The sequence below is a fragment of the Pagrus major genome, chromosome 8 (assembly GCF_040436345.1).
Source record: "Pagrus major chromosome 8, Pma_NU_1.0".
NCBI classification, from domain to species: Eukaryota; Metazoa; Chordata; class Actinopteri; order Spariformes; family Sparidae; genus Pagrus; species Pagrus major.
In genome coordinates this window covers 12,995,785-13,009,459 of record NC_133222.1, presented here as the reverse complement: position 1 = coordinate 13,009,459, position 13,675 = coordinate 12,995,785, and the positions used below count along the sequence as shown (strand labels likewise).

Sequence of the window (13,675 nt, the reverse complement as noted above, 5' to 3'; positions counted from 1 at the left end):
GGTACACCTAAGGCAGTATACGACATCCCTCCAATAAACCCCGCCTTAAAGAAGGTTATGATCTTTACTTTAACTTACACAACCACTGTGTTGTAGTTTTATTCTACAATGTTTTATCCACAATATATCTTCCCACCAACCCTGTCTCATAAAAACACAAGTAAACATGAGCTGGAGGGCACTGAGTGAGATCAAAAACTTGTCACAACAGCCTAACGTCAGAGCTGTGTGAGTGTCCTCGGTTGAGAAAATAAAACCTGTTGGTAGGACAAACACTGCTCGCACTGGGTGTGTCTGTTGCCAGGGTGCCAGAAATACAAGCCGGTTGAGTTTTTTAATGTATTCAGCTGTGCTGCAGTGGGAAAGGTTGTGCTGACTGGACAAAAGATGAAGGTGTTGATATCACACCGCCCCCCTGTGGTGGCACAAGGTAAATACTGTATGTTGGTTTGGATTAAGTGAACTCTCAGTGGGAGGAGAGGAAGAGTAACACCGAGCCCACCGTCACGGGAGGAACACCAGACATTTTAATTGAGGATTTGGATCATTATGGTGGATTATTTGGATTTAGATCCATACATGAAGCTCTTAAAAATGTCTAATTTTGTATTTTTAACTGCTTTGATCAACTTGGAAAGCAGTGGCTTCCAGCCTATAGGCCGCCCATGAAGTGTTTTTAAAATGTGCCCAAAAGTCAATATTAATTTGGTAAAAGTGAAAGTCGACCACACAACAAATATTTTAAGTGAAAGTCTTAAAGTATCGGATATTAAATGTGCTATCGAAAGTAATTTCCTGGCAATAAATGTACAACAAGTATGTAACTACAAATAAAAAAATGCAAGAAAAGTCAAATGAAATGTGTTGCATTGTTTTTGGGGACCAAAAGTGAAAACACTCAGGGACAGTACAAGTTCCTGAAACTCGAGTAAATGTAATTCGTTACATTCTCTGAACCCAGGTAGGAAGAAAGACAAAACTCAAACTCACTCAAGTCAATTTATTTTTCCTGACTTTTCTCTATTCATTGCTCTTTTTTAGCAAAATACTGTAGTTTTACCTCTTTAAGCATCTAAAAAATATTCAAATGAAATAATCAGAGAAGAGAAAACCCTCTGTGATTGAACTACTCACAACTTCTAGACATGGAACGAGAGATTGCTTCATCTTAATGAGTCACTAGCAACATAAAAGGTTGGGAAATATTTACGTATTAATTACATCATTTTTTAGCATTATTAAAACAGGTTGAGTAAGAAGACGTATTCGTCTTTGTCATTATTTAAGGGCGAGTGTTTCACAAGTTAATAAAAGAAGAGAAAGACAGCATGAAGGTGGTTCATTAGGCTCAAAGAAGAGACTAAAATAACACACAGGTTAACTCGTCATCATTAGAGTAAGACGGCACATTAGACCACTGAAACCCTGCTGCTTAAATTATATTATAACACTGAGACACTGCAGCGACATCATCACAAACAATCAGGGAATACATGGACTCATCTTAGTGTTATTAACATATGACAAGTATATATACAATTTATACATCCATAAAAACAGCTTCCATGACTTCAGAGAAATATTTCACAACATATTCAAATGTAAGTGTTGTACGATAAATAAAGAACATCTGACTGAGAGAAGCTGAGACGAGCGTTGACGGATTAGCATTATTAAAAAACAAGTTCTAATCTAAAATAAAAAGAGAGATATCCATCTTGTTATAGTCATAAAGGAGAGGAGCTGATGCATAGAAACACATAATACAATAACTCCATTACAGGCTGATGTGGACTGATGTGACTCCTAGTACACCCCGGGGCTGTTACGGATCCCACAACAGAGCACCATGGTGAAGATCATCTCAAAGATCTGAACGGGGAAACAGAACAGTTTAATTCAATAACGCCGCTTCTATTAAAGCACCTGCGTCCTTATCACAGCTGATAAAAAGTAATGCTGTTCATGCTCTGAGTCTTTTCACACCACAGCTGTGTGACATATCCGTCTATGTTTTTTAATCTGACACTCACCATGATGACAGCAACCACCAAGGCAGCCAGTCCAATCAGGTAGAGCTTCTCGGAGAACAGCTCGATCAGTTTATCGTGACAGCTCTGAGAGGAGACAGAGGCAGAACAAAGACCAAATGAGAATATCTTACTCCTCTCGCTGCACGCACACTGTAATCGATTACATGTGATGGAGAGCTGGGTCTGCTGTCAAAACAAGGCGCTGAATATAAGCTGCCTCTGACCGCAAAACTCTGAATAATTGATTATATAGAATGTGATCTTTGAGCAACATAGAGAAAATGAGTAACAAAAGGATGGCATGAGTTATGTGGGTCAATACAGCATCAATACACAACTTAACCCTGAACCCAGACAGTGTATATTGCAACAAGTTTGGTTGAAACAACGTTAGAGATATAAAAAAATAAAACTAACACAGATGACCCATTGCCACTAGATACAGTTAAGTTATAGCAATAGCAATACAAAATTTATTTATATTGCACATTTCGTACACAGGGGCAACTCTGTGTATTTTACATAATTAACAGCAAAAGGCAGCAACATCTATGTATTTGACATAAATAAAAAGAAAGTACAAAGAAAAACATGGAATAGAGTAAAAACAAAGCAGAAGTAAGCCTTGACTGTGTGTGTATCAGTGTGTCAGTCTGTCTGTGCAACATTATACAGGTATATGTAGAGAGAGAGGCACATATTGTCATATTGCAGTTTCAAGATCAGCTGTATTTGCCTAACGTTTGGTTACATGCCGTAATTTATCATTCCTAAGACTGACGATAAGTTCAAGAAACCTGGAATTTATATTTGTCCCTCTTTCCAAAGATGCTAATATTCTAATTGTGGTATTGTGTTATTGTAAAGTTAAGTAAGAATCTGTTTACCTGAGATCTCAGAAAATCTTCTTGAGACTTTCTGGGACACAAGGTGCCGGCGATTTGTTTGAAGAGTGCAGTGTCATCTCCTTTACCACAGCAGTCAAGCTGTAGAGGAAACCAAGAGCAGAAACAAGAGTTCAGCAAGCCCTGTCCACAATACATGATCAAAATTGGTTTCTATCACATCAGAGATTTTCCATCATGACGTACCGTGTTGTGAAAGGCATCCAGCACCTTGATGGCGGCGTCTTTACTGGGAGATCCTGAGACGTCCACAGCCTTGATGTACGCAGAGTCGTAGAAGTTGATCAGTTCTTTTGAGATCTGTGGACAGTCGGGAGTCGGGCGAGTTGTTTTAGAGACACAACAACAAACAGTGGTGGAAAATCAATGAGCAAACATTCAGTGAAATGAAGGCATGTGTGTGTTGCTTACTGTGTCTCTGTTCATGAAACCCCAGATCGCTGCAGCCACTTCACAAGCAAAGAGGATCACCAAGAAGAAGAAGAACTAAGGAAAGAAAAGAAATATTTAAACCTCAAAGTCTCTTATTGATTTAAACATATTCAAAGAAGAATTTCTGCTGGTTAAGAGTTAGAACGGGGAGATACTCACCGTCCCCAACAGGCACTGAGATTCCTGAATGGCACCGTAACATCCAAGGAAGCCCACCAGCATCATCACAGCCCCGACAGCTATCAGTATGTACACACCTGTAAACACAGACACAATCATACATGAGCTCAGAAAGATGGTTCATCATGGCAACATTGTGTCCTCAGGACCACTAGGGGGCAGCACAGGCAGGGCAGTGTGTGCCTGCTGCCCTTTCATTGATCCACACATTGTTTAGTAATGGACTTCCTGGATGTTTCTCTTGCCTTCCCTGTAGGATGACATGACATTATTGACATCCTGGAGATAAACAACACCCAGATCCTGAGAGAGGCAGAGAGAGGCGGGGGCTGACTCTGTCCAGGCCAGGAAATGCCTTCCAGACACCCCCAACCCCCCACAAACCCTCTCTGCACTGACCCCTGACCCCGAGCATTATCCTTCACCAGAAAACAGAGGGAACCTTGTGAATACAAAAACACCCACCTACATATAAACGCACACATATTTATCAGATTAAACTGATATAAGGACGATTCACTCGAAAAATGTCTAATGACAAAAAACACTTTTTCCACGACTTTGAACGGCGGACAGAAGTAGATAGATAGATACTTTATTTATCCCGAGGGAAATTCAAGTGTCCAGTAGCATACAAAATACAACACATACATTACACATATATAATATATAAAATTAAAATTAACAGTAGCTACAGTAAACAGTGCAAACAGTAAACACTAAGTGTTCAACAGGCTCCAGTGCAGGTAGAGCTGCTGCTGCAGGAAAAAGTCAATGAATAGCTATAAAGCTCCAGTTACAGCAGGGGTCTGGCTTATGTTTCATGCAGCTTAAAGGAAAATGTTGTGTACACACAGCGATGGTTTGAAAAATATCTATTGTACCAGCTGTATGGTGAGTTTAATTTAGAGCACAAAGAAACTTGACATGAAGGCATTCATTAATATAATGGATTATAGATGGTATCATAACGCAACGTCAGTCTGCTGCAGACTCCTCTAAATGCATCTGTCACTGGTCTTACAGTAAGAACTGTTTAAACTGAGGGAAATGATTCACAGCTTTGTTTATTATGTTATTAGCATCAGTGGAAGAAGAATTCAGGTCCCTTATTTCAATAAATGAAGTAATACCAAACCACAAACACACTTAATTACAAGTTAAAGTCCTGCAATCAAAATGTAAGAGTTTGGGAGTTTTATCAGAAAAAATGTACAACTTTTTTTTTTACAATCAAAAGTAAATGTATTCATCATGTGTACCCTCTTTCAGAATTACTCATACTATCATATTGTTGGTTTTCCTTTAAAGTACTTTATTTATTGTTGGCTACTTTGAAAGAGTCCTTCATCAAGTTATCATTGGACTCCTGTACATAAACACGAACCAGAGCTATTCAAGTGGTGGCCCGTGGGTCGATTGCTGCCCTTTAACAACCTCTTTCCGGCCCTTTTGATCATTTTGTTGGTAGGATAATTACCCTTGTCATTAATTAAGTCAAGTGGATTTTTTTTTTGTATTATACATGTTTCTTTTTCAGTTGTGAAAATGAATAAAGAAAGAGGAAAAAGTAAAAATTTAAAAATCCAAGCTTTACAGGTCAGACACAGGGAATCTAAAAGTCTGCCCCCTCGGCACTTCATTTTTTTCCCTATCCTGCTCTTCTTAAAAAGTGGCTGAATACACCTTAAGACCACGTTACCCATAATGCATAAGTTGTGACAGTTCAGTCAGAGATTCAGTTGTCTTATGCTGGTAGCGGCTAATGTAGCATTCAGCCCAAGCCCCCAGGAAGACCGCTGGGCTTTGAGGCCAATTTTCATAGTGTTCAAATTGTGTAATTAAAACGTCATGTGATGCACTGCGGGCCAAAAACACTTTTTTCCCATAAGCTTACATTGAGAAAGAAGCGGCTGCAAAATGTAAAAATTTTTGAGCATCACAACCCCTGCAAAATGACTCGTTTGACTATCATGTCTGTTTTGTATTTAAAATCTTAACTGTAAAATAACTATTGCTGTCCAACAAAGCTAGTGAAGTAAAAAGTTACAATATGTCTCTGTAAATCATAGTCGCGGAGAAAAAATAGACAAGAAAAGTACAGTACTTTAGCAAATATACATAATTATATGTTATATTCCACCACTGGTTATTGGTTATACTTCAAATTGTTTATTCTATTTATGTACATGTATTTATAGCATACTGTATTTATTGTTTATAGTTTGTGTTTGTGTAAGTTAGAGGCAGTAGCAAGAGACTATTTTCAGAAACTTGACAAAACAATCTCACTTCAAGGTCCATTTAGTAGCTGTTCTGGAGCTTTATCGTAGTGCATGATCTTCATCATCAGCAGAGAGAGTTTGTCATGGGAATTTTTGATGCCTGTATTTCTTGTTGAGCACTTTAAGATCATCAGGCCCTTCTGCACTTTGTGAATGGACCTTGATGTACTGTTTTAATATGTGGCCTATTTATGGAGGCCAAAATACCAGTTCCTGTAATGGGGTTCTGTTTGTTTCCTCGGAGTGTCTAAAGGAAGTGCTTGTTAGAGGCTGTTTGGCTCCACTCCAATAGAAATTAATAAACATCAATAACCTACTCTACATAAATCAATCGCTGAAGGAGATAAAGTTCCGGAGAAGCTGTTGTTTGTTTTTAGAATAATCTCATAACATCAACCCATCCTCATAACTTCAGCCAGTGGCGGTCCTAGCTTGCATGATGCCCTGGCACGACGCAAAGATTAAAGAAAAGTCCAAACGGATCCCCTGTCACACTAACTATCTCATGACCCTTCAGATATATCTTAGGCCTGGTTGTTAGGTTGGGAACCAGTGAAATCAAACATCTGACAGCATATGAAGTACTGGTCTCTGACTTAAGTAATGGATGTGAATATGTCTTCCGCCGCTGCTTTTAGCAAGACGTTCTGGGAGCAGCCTCTTTCTGGGTTTTCTATTCTCGCACGCATGCGAACAAAACACATGCAGCCTCTAATGTACTCTGACACAGCGGTCTAAAAGGGGACAGACAGGCCCTTTTAAAAGGCTCTGACTCTGTTGAGACTGCAGGCCTCGAACACCCTCACACTGTACCTCACAGATCACGCACAATCTTTCCCCACACACACATCGACAGTTTCTCTTTCTCTATCTGCCTCAGCTCAACACCCTCCTGCTCTCCTCCATCCACCACCCCCCCGTCTTTCTCTTTCTCTTTCTCTTTCAGGACTTGATGTTTGCAATGTGGCAAAGCAGGCATTATTTCCACTGCCTTCCATTACTATGACAACACCCTTTGAGGTTTGAAGGCCATTGAGACTTTAAGGGAGACAGGCAATTTTATACCACCGGGGAAGTTCATTTATTTCTTGTCGCCCTGTGTAATCTCCAGAGGGGGAGAAAGGGGGGAGGTGAAGACCAGCCAAAAGCCCCAGATGGACTTCTCTCCTCTTTTTCTCATCCAGTATGGTGAAAAAAAAAAAAAAAAAGAGCTGTGAGGCCGTGTTCACACTGTCGGAGCATGACACCGATCAACTGAGATGAACCCAGTGTACAGTATGTCTAAATGATGAGGGGCGGATTAATTATTAAAAAGGCTCCATATAAACATTTCCTCCTGTCAGCTCGTTAACAGAACGAGTAAAAGCAGCAGATCATGTATGCATTGTGTCCCCTGCAGGGAATAAGTTAAAGTTATACAATACGCCTGCCAACAGTAGCTTCAGGATTACACAGAGATAATTGAGGAACATGAAATATAAACAGTGTCACTCGGTCTGTAAGCATTGACAGCACTTTTAAAGTTAGATGAGAAGATTGATACCACTCTCGTATTTGTATGCTAAACAGATACTAAATATGAAGTTATCCACCTACGAGCACCTCTAAAGCTCATTATTTAACATGCTATATGTTATTTTTTAATCCATACTAAAGCCAAACTGTAAAAACGACAATTTGTGATTGCTAGCTGTTTCCCAATCTCCAATACAGAGCGCTAAGCTAGCTAAACGATGCTTTTTAGGCAAATACAACTTTACATCTTCTTTTAATTAAATATAGAGCTGGAAATGTACAATAAAGTTGTTCCATCTTCTACAAGTGTTGCTGGAGTTTTGACCTCATTTAATATAAAGCTGGAGCCAGAAGCTAGTTAGCTTAGCTTAGCATAACGATTGGAAATAGAGAAACCTGCCTACCAGCACCTCTAAAGTTCACAGCTTGTCATTTTTACGCTTTGTTTTGTGTACAGATTAAACAAACAAGATACAGCCTGTTAATTTGCCACCTTTTGAGGTGCTGGTACACAGATTTTGTTACCTATGGATGGAGCCAGGCCAGCTGCCTCCCCTTGTTCAGCCTTTATGCTGAGCTAAGCCAACCTGGCCTGGCTGTAGCTTCACGTTTACCACACAGACATGAAAGTGGTATTGATTTTCTCATTTAACTCTTGTAAAGAAAGGTAAGTAACACAATTCCCTGGATGCAGAACTATTCCTTTGAATGTCAGTCGAAGTAGTTGAACTGCCAGTTCAAGAGTAGAAATCAATTTAAGTGTCAGTTGATGTGAAGAAAGTGAAAGCAGTGGGAGTGTCGGCTGAAGTGTAATTACAATATTCAAACACGCTCAAAATGTCCCCCCCAACATATTGATGTAAAAATGTAAAACAACAGGCAACCATACACCACTGTACAAAGTAATCTTCAGCAAATGTAATCATAACTATAACTAAACTTAACAAACTTCCTCTAAATGTGTCAAAAAGAGGAAAACTGGAATGTAATTTGATGGATACCTTGGCGATATCACTGTCAATTGTGTTGAGTTTTCGTTTTAGGAAATTGATAATTTTATGAATGGGTATCCTCTCCCAGAGTCTGGCCAGAATGTTAGGTAGTTTGCATACAGTCCGTGAGTTAGTTAACGAATAAATTAAAAGTTTGTCCTCTGAGTAGTTAGAGACCGTTAGAAGGGGGGAGACAAACCACTTGAACCATTTTGAATAGGAAAGTCCACAATGTATGACACATATCCCATCCCTCCCCTCCAAAACACAGGAAACATATCAGTCAATGGCATTGTTGCACTGATGCAAGTGCACAGTTGAGATTCACGAAAGTTTCAACTGATTTGGTGCGGCTTCAGACAGACTTCTGATAAGCGTATAAGAGGAGGATATCACGCTAAGGATTACAGAGAAAAGTGTGGTTAGTCAAAGATTTGTACAAGTGCTGATGTTGGTGTCGTGAAACCGTGGACATGTGTATGAGAGGTATAACCTATGGCAAAAAAGCATTGACAAAGTAACCAAACTTTTTCAACGGATTTTGAAAGTGAAGGTCTGGCTCTCTGCCCATTAATTTAGATAGGGGCCTTTTCCTGTAAGCCTGAAATAGCCGCTCGGGGGCGTCGCCAAGATGGCTGCCGAGTGGCAAGACTTGCCTAAAAGGACTTTGGTCTAGTCCCCCCCCCCTTCGAATGTTGACTCCTTGGCTACAGCCTTGGAGAGAAAAGCAGTTTAATTTTCAGTTGAAATGTAGTGATGGAAACAGTTGAAATTTCTGTTTACGTGGAAGCATTGACAGCAGTTAAAGTGTTAGTTCAAGATAAACAGTTGAAAGCAACACTCTCTCATTCACACAAACAGACTGAGAGAGAATCAGATTTTAAAACCCAATAGATTTTTGTTACCATTTTCATGTTGGGAGATTTCCTGTTTAGACAAAGTGGTTTACGTATCAACAGAGCTGGTTTCAGCAGCTGTGTATCTTCAGATGAAGATTTTCTCTTCGTGTACACTGATATGCACACACAATTTTATTTAAAACATCCATTTTTCCTTCCTTCACAGCCTGATAACCACAGTTCAACCCTCTTTTGTGTTTCTTCTGGGCATGAAGAAAAGCTATTCTGGCCAAGGCTCTGCATTATACATACAGTGTAAAACAAGTGAAACATCTTGTGTAAGAAACTCTGTCACTTTTACTGTATGTCCTACAGTATGAGAGACTTCAGCACTAACCGGACCAGACTACCACCAATAATGATTTCAAGCACTGGTTAAGGGGTAGGACACTGTGTATTTTCAGCCTTACATAAATACCACTTTGGTGTGCCAGCACGCTAAAAACATCCACATCCAAACGTTAATTTGAGGGGTTATGTGCAGATGTACAAGGTTATTTGAATTATGCAAGGGCGTATGTTCAAGGGAGGAGGAGGAAAAAAAAGAAACGCTCCCTTGATCTCGCTTGGGTGGGCCTCTCTTGCCGCCCTGCCTTTAAAATCACGAGTATGCCTTCCTTCTATAAAAAGCCTGGGTTTGTATTCGCTCTGTATATTTACTGAGGGGTAAGTATGGGAGAGCAGCAGGAGCCCAAATGTAAATTAGTGGGCGCACTAGAGTTCACCACCACAACAAACCCAGACGATGGACCTTTTAAATGTTTAAATCATATCATGTATTGTAGGTTTTAGGGCCAATCTGCGGGTCGCTGAAGGAGACATGATGATGATTTATGACTGTAGTTCATGTGGTGAGGGTCATAATCCTGCTCCTGTGATTTAGTTGAACCTTCAATACGTTTACACAGATATAGAGAAAAACATGCTGAACTTCATCAGCACAAAACAAATACAAATACTTTAAAGTGCGAGCGACAGAAGGCACATGATGGCTTTATTTGTGCACCAAGATCACGGTTAGTTCTCTCAGAGCCCACACATGCCTCGACATCTGTCTGAAACATCTGGCCTCTCACAGCTAGGACTTTTTGACGTCATTAACATGAATATTAATCTTATTTAGAGAACATCACCTCCAGTCTGCAATCGTCAGTGTCAGAGTGACAGTGAGTAAAAACACTGAGGTGTAGATGCCGGCTGTGCAACTCTTAAGTCATGCTGCGGATTTACGCAGGTCCTGTTTCCTGCGTTTTTCTTAGAGGGTCGCACGCTTCCTACTATTTCTGGACATTACTCACATGGTCCCTACTGAGTGTGAAACACAGGTATTTCTGTGAATTTAACTGTCATCTCTCTGTTAACAGGGAGCTTCCTGTCATGTGGTAAACATGGTGAGTACGAGATGGTCTCAAGGAGGGCGTGGGAGGAAATAGGGACACAATATGATGATCAAGCAACTTAACGGAGGTGGAACAATTATCAAGAACAGTATTTTAAATAGCTCCGTAATAAATACTTATTTTGTGAAGACCATAATTAATCACCTTTGAAACTGACATAGCGGAGTTGACGTTTATAATATGACATAGTTTGTTGTATTGTAGTAGATTGTACTTAAAGGGGCAGGGACTTAAAGGTTTAGAGAAGAAATTTAAACTCTGAATTTTAATATTTACAATATTAAAGAGGTAATAATACAAACTCCAAGCTGTTCTCAGAGGAAATTAAGGTCACCAGAACACTGTTTGAAGCTAGAGAGGTGGCAGGGTCCGCCAAATATAAAACAATATGACATTGTGTTGTCCTTTAAGAAGTTAGTTTGTTCAGTTTATTCAGTCCTGAAAACAAAGAGTTTGTTTATTTAGGCATGTTAGGCATCAGTCAATGAAAATCTTTCTCTTCTTAATAAAATTTCTTCCCCGAATCAACATAGTGCACCTTTTAAAATAATGTATTAATGAATATCAAAACAAAATGATGATGATGATGATGATGTTTCTGGACCTCCAAGAAGCTACTTTTGGTAAAATCTTTACTCCCAAAATGCAGATTTATAATGGCTCTGAGGGAACAGATACACTTTTTTCATTATAAATCTCTACAGGTGATGGTGTATACTCACTGATATAGAAGGTGCCCGGTGCCTGGTGGCCTTCAAACTGAAGTATGAGGAGGTTGCTGGTTTGACTGTCATGGCGGAGCCACAGGGCCACTCCTAAGATCACACCCCCAGCCAGCTGCCCCCGGGAGAAAAAAAAGATCTCAATTATTTTCTTTCATGTTTTTTCTTTACTTTGTTGAAACCTCGGGGAGGATCAGAGTCATTAAAATGTCTAATATTCACAAGAGATGTAGCATCAATATTAAAACAAACCTGTAGTTATCAATTTTTAAGACTCTTTTCAAGAGAGAGTACCGTGACTTCAGGGGCGGCACAAGATCAAATCAGTGTCCAAACCTTTCTACTAATGTTTCTCTGTGTGCGTGTCCAGCTCTCAGTGAACTGTCCCCCGCCCCTTAAGAGAAGTGACGAAAGGACATCCTGACACATCGGTGACCTTCAGCATAGACCACGTCCTCACAAATCATTGTTCCTCAAGAACTGTGTTGTTCAACTTTATCTCCCTTGATCTCCCCTCTATTCTGTATCTGATAAATCAGAAATAACCTGATAAAAGTGTTATTATATAAAAGCTGATGGAGCAGAACTACTGAAGGATCCGATCAACTTGTTCACATGACATGACACTCTTTTACGTTCTGCCAGTGTTTATATCAAGTTGTCTGCACTTTTAGTGCCATGAGTGCACTCCATTGTTCTCAAAGAAACAGGAAGCTGAATCCTCAACATGAAAAATTGCAAAAAGAGGAAGAGAGGGCTCAGAGTTTTCACACTGACAGGCACAGCAGCAAAACCAACAGAGGAAACACTCCATCAAGTGTGGCGCGTCCAGGATATGGTGATTCTGTGCTAATCTAAAAAAAGACGACTGCTCAGTACAGATGAACCAAATGGAAATTCCCAAACAAGTCAGCAATTGGACTGAACATCTGCAGGAAGTCTGATGTGATGTCAAGAAGTGTAAGAGGGTGACAGCTGCATTAGGCTTCTGTGGAAACAGTCTCTCATTACTGGAATCACTTTTTCTGTGAAGGTAGGAATAAAAAAAATATGTGTTTCCTGAGCTCTTTAAAGGTTCAGAGGCAGCAAATGCTACAGTCTGGTGACCAGGTAGGAACAAAGGAAATGTCAGAGGGAAACAGCTCTCCCCTCCCCCAGAAACTCTGTCAACCCTGCTCAACCTCCTGTTTAATTTGGGGAGCCAGATTCCACAAAATAACAAGAAATCATCCAAAACTGAGGGACAGTTTTCTTCAATGTTCCATCCAAAACAACTTCAGAAATCCCATCTTCCTGTCTGGAACATTTGATTAATATAAATATGAGTTAGTTTAATCGAATCATGTGAGACATCCTGGAGGAAAAAAACAGTATTCTCCCAGTGAGGAGACTGAGGCCCACCCAGTCTGAAGGGCTCCTCTCTCCTCTTTCAGTCACCTTGCACTGGTGCTCGGTCATCCAGAAAATAAGTGTAGATGAAGGGTGAGAGTGTTTCAACTCATGGCTGGCCAAGATTTTGAGTGCTGTGCCTCTTCCTCTATTGATGCTGCTCTCCTCTCATAATTATCGCAAACTGTGTGCGTCCCCTCCAGGATTTATCAGTTTGAAGTAGACAGATGTGTGGGTTAAATGTGCAGATGTTTGGAGAAGAGTTAAGAAGAGTGGAAGTTTAAAGAAAGCAAAGGCGAAAGAAATCAAAGTAAAATAAGTTCAACTCACCCAGAAAATAAAATTAAAGAAGAACAACATGTATTTAATGCATTTCGTGCAGCCCGCCACAGCCATGTTGCCAGGTTTGATCAGCTCGTCCTTTTTACCCAAATCAAACAGTTTTGTCAGGCCTGATGAGTCTACTGTCCCGGATCACACACACGGTCTCTCTGCCAGAGGACTTTAAGTTTATTCAAGCCAGTTGGAGTGTAAGCGCCTCTCTGCTTCAAACTCCTCCTTTATAATCAAGAGTGAAAACCGAGACGGAGAACTGCCCACCGGCTGACTGGAGCGCTGAAGGCAGGAGGGAGAGGAAGGAGAGTGAACAACAAGATCCCCAGCCGCAAGAGCGAGCAGGGAGGCATGTTTTGTTCCTCTGAAAGTTAAAAAATGTGTTTTATTCAGGGGAAATGTAGGGAAAAGTCAGGAATATTCCCAAAGATAGACAGACAGAAAAATAGAAAAGAAAGAAAGACAGAAAGAAAGAAAGACAGAGAGACAGACAGACAGAATAGAAAGGAAAGACAGACAGACAGAAAAAAGAAAGACAGAGACAGAAAAAAGAAAGAAAAACAAACAGACAGAGAAAAAAGAGACAGACA

General features: G+C 40.1%; 1 protein-coding gene across 1 annotated transcript; it reads right to left on the bottom strand.

Moving 5' to 3' along the window:
• Nucleotides 1-986: 986 nt before the first annotated feature.
• On the bottom strand, nucleotides 987-13,287 carry LOC141001018 (CD81 antigen-like). Its single transcript, XM_073471936.1, has 8 exons — nucleotides 13,083-13,287; nucleotides 11,364-11,478; nucleotides 3,530-3,627; nucleotides 3,350-3,424; nucleotides 3,125-3,238; nucleotides 2,921-3,019; nucleotides 2,034-2,117; nucleotides 987-1,872 (listed from the first exon to the last, which is right to left on the bottom strand). Exons 1-8 carry the CDS (start codon nucleotides 13,146-13,148, stop codon nucleotides 1,807-1,809), a joined length of 717 nt encoding a protein of 238 aa, XP_073328037.1. The 5' UTR covers nucleotides 13,149-13,287; the 3' UTR covers nucleotides 987-1,806.
• Nucleotides 13,288-13,675: the final 388 nt, after the last annotated feature.

What these genes read in the sequence shown, in the direction of transcription:
- LOC141001018 (XM_073471936.1), bottom strand. Translation starts at nt 13,148, where the DNA reads ATGGCTGTGGCGGGCTGCACGAAATGCATTAAATACATGTTGTTCTTC. An exon ending in CTCAGTGCCTGTTGGGGACG is followed by an intron (nt 3,425 to 3,529) that starts GTGAGTATCTCC and finishes TTCTTTCCTTAG; the next exon opens with TTCTTCTTCTTCTTGGTGAT. An exon ending in GTTTCATGAACAGAGACACA is followed by an intron (nt 3,239 to 3,349) that starts GTAAGCAACACA and finishes GACTGTCCACAG; the next exon opens with ATCTCAAAAGAACTGATCAA.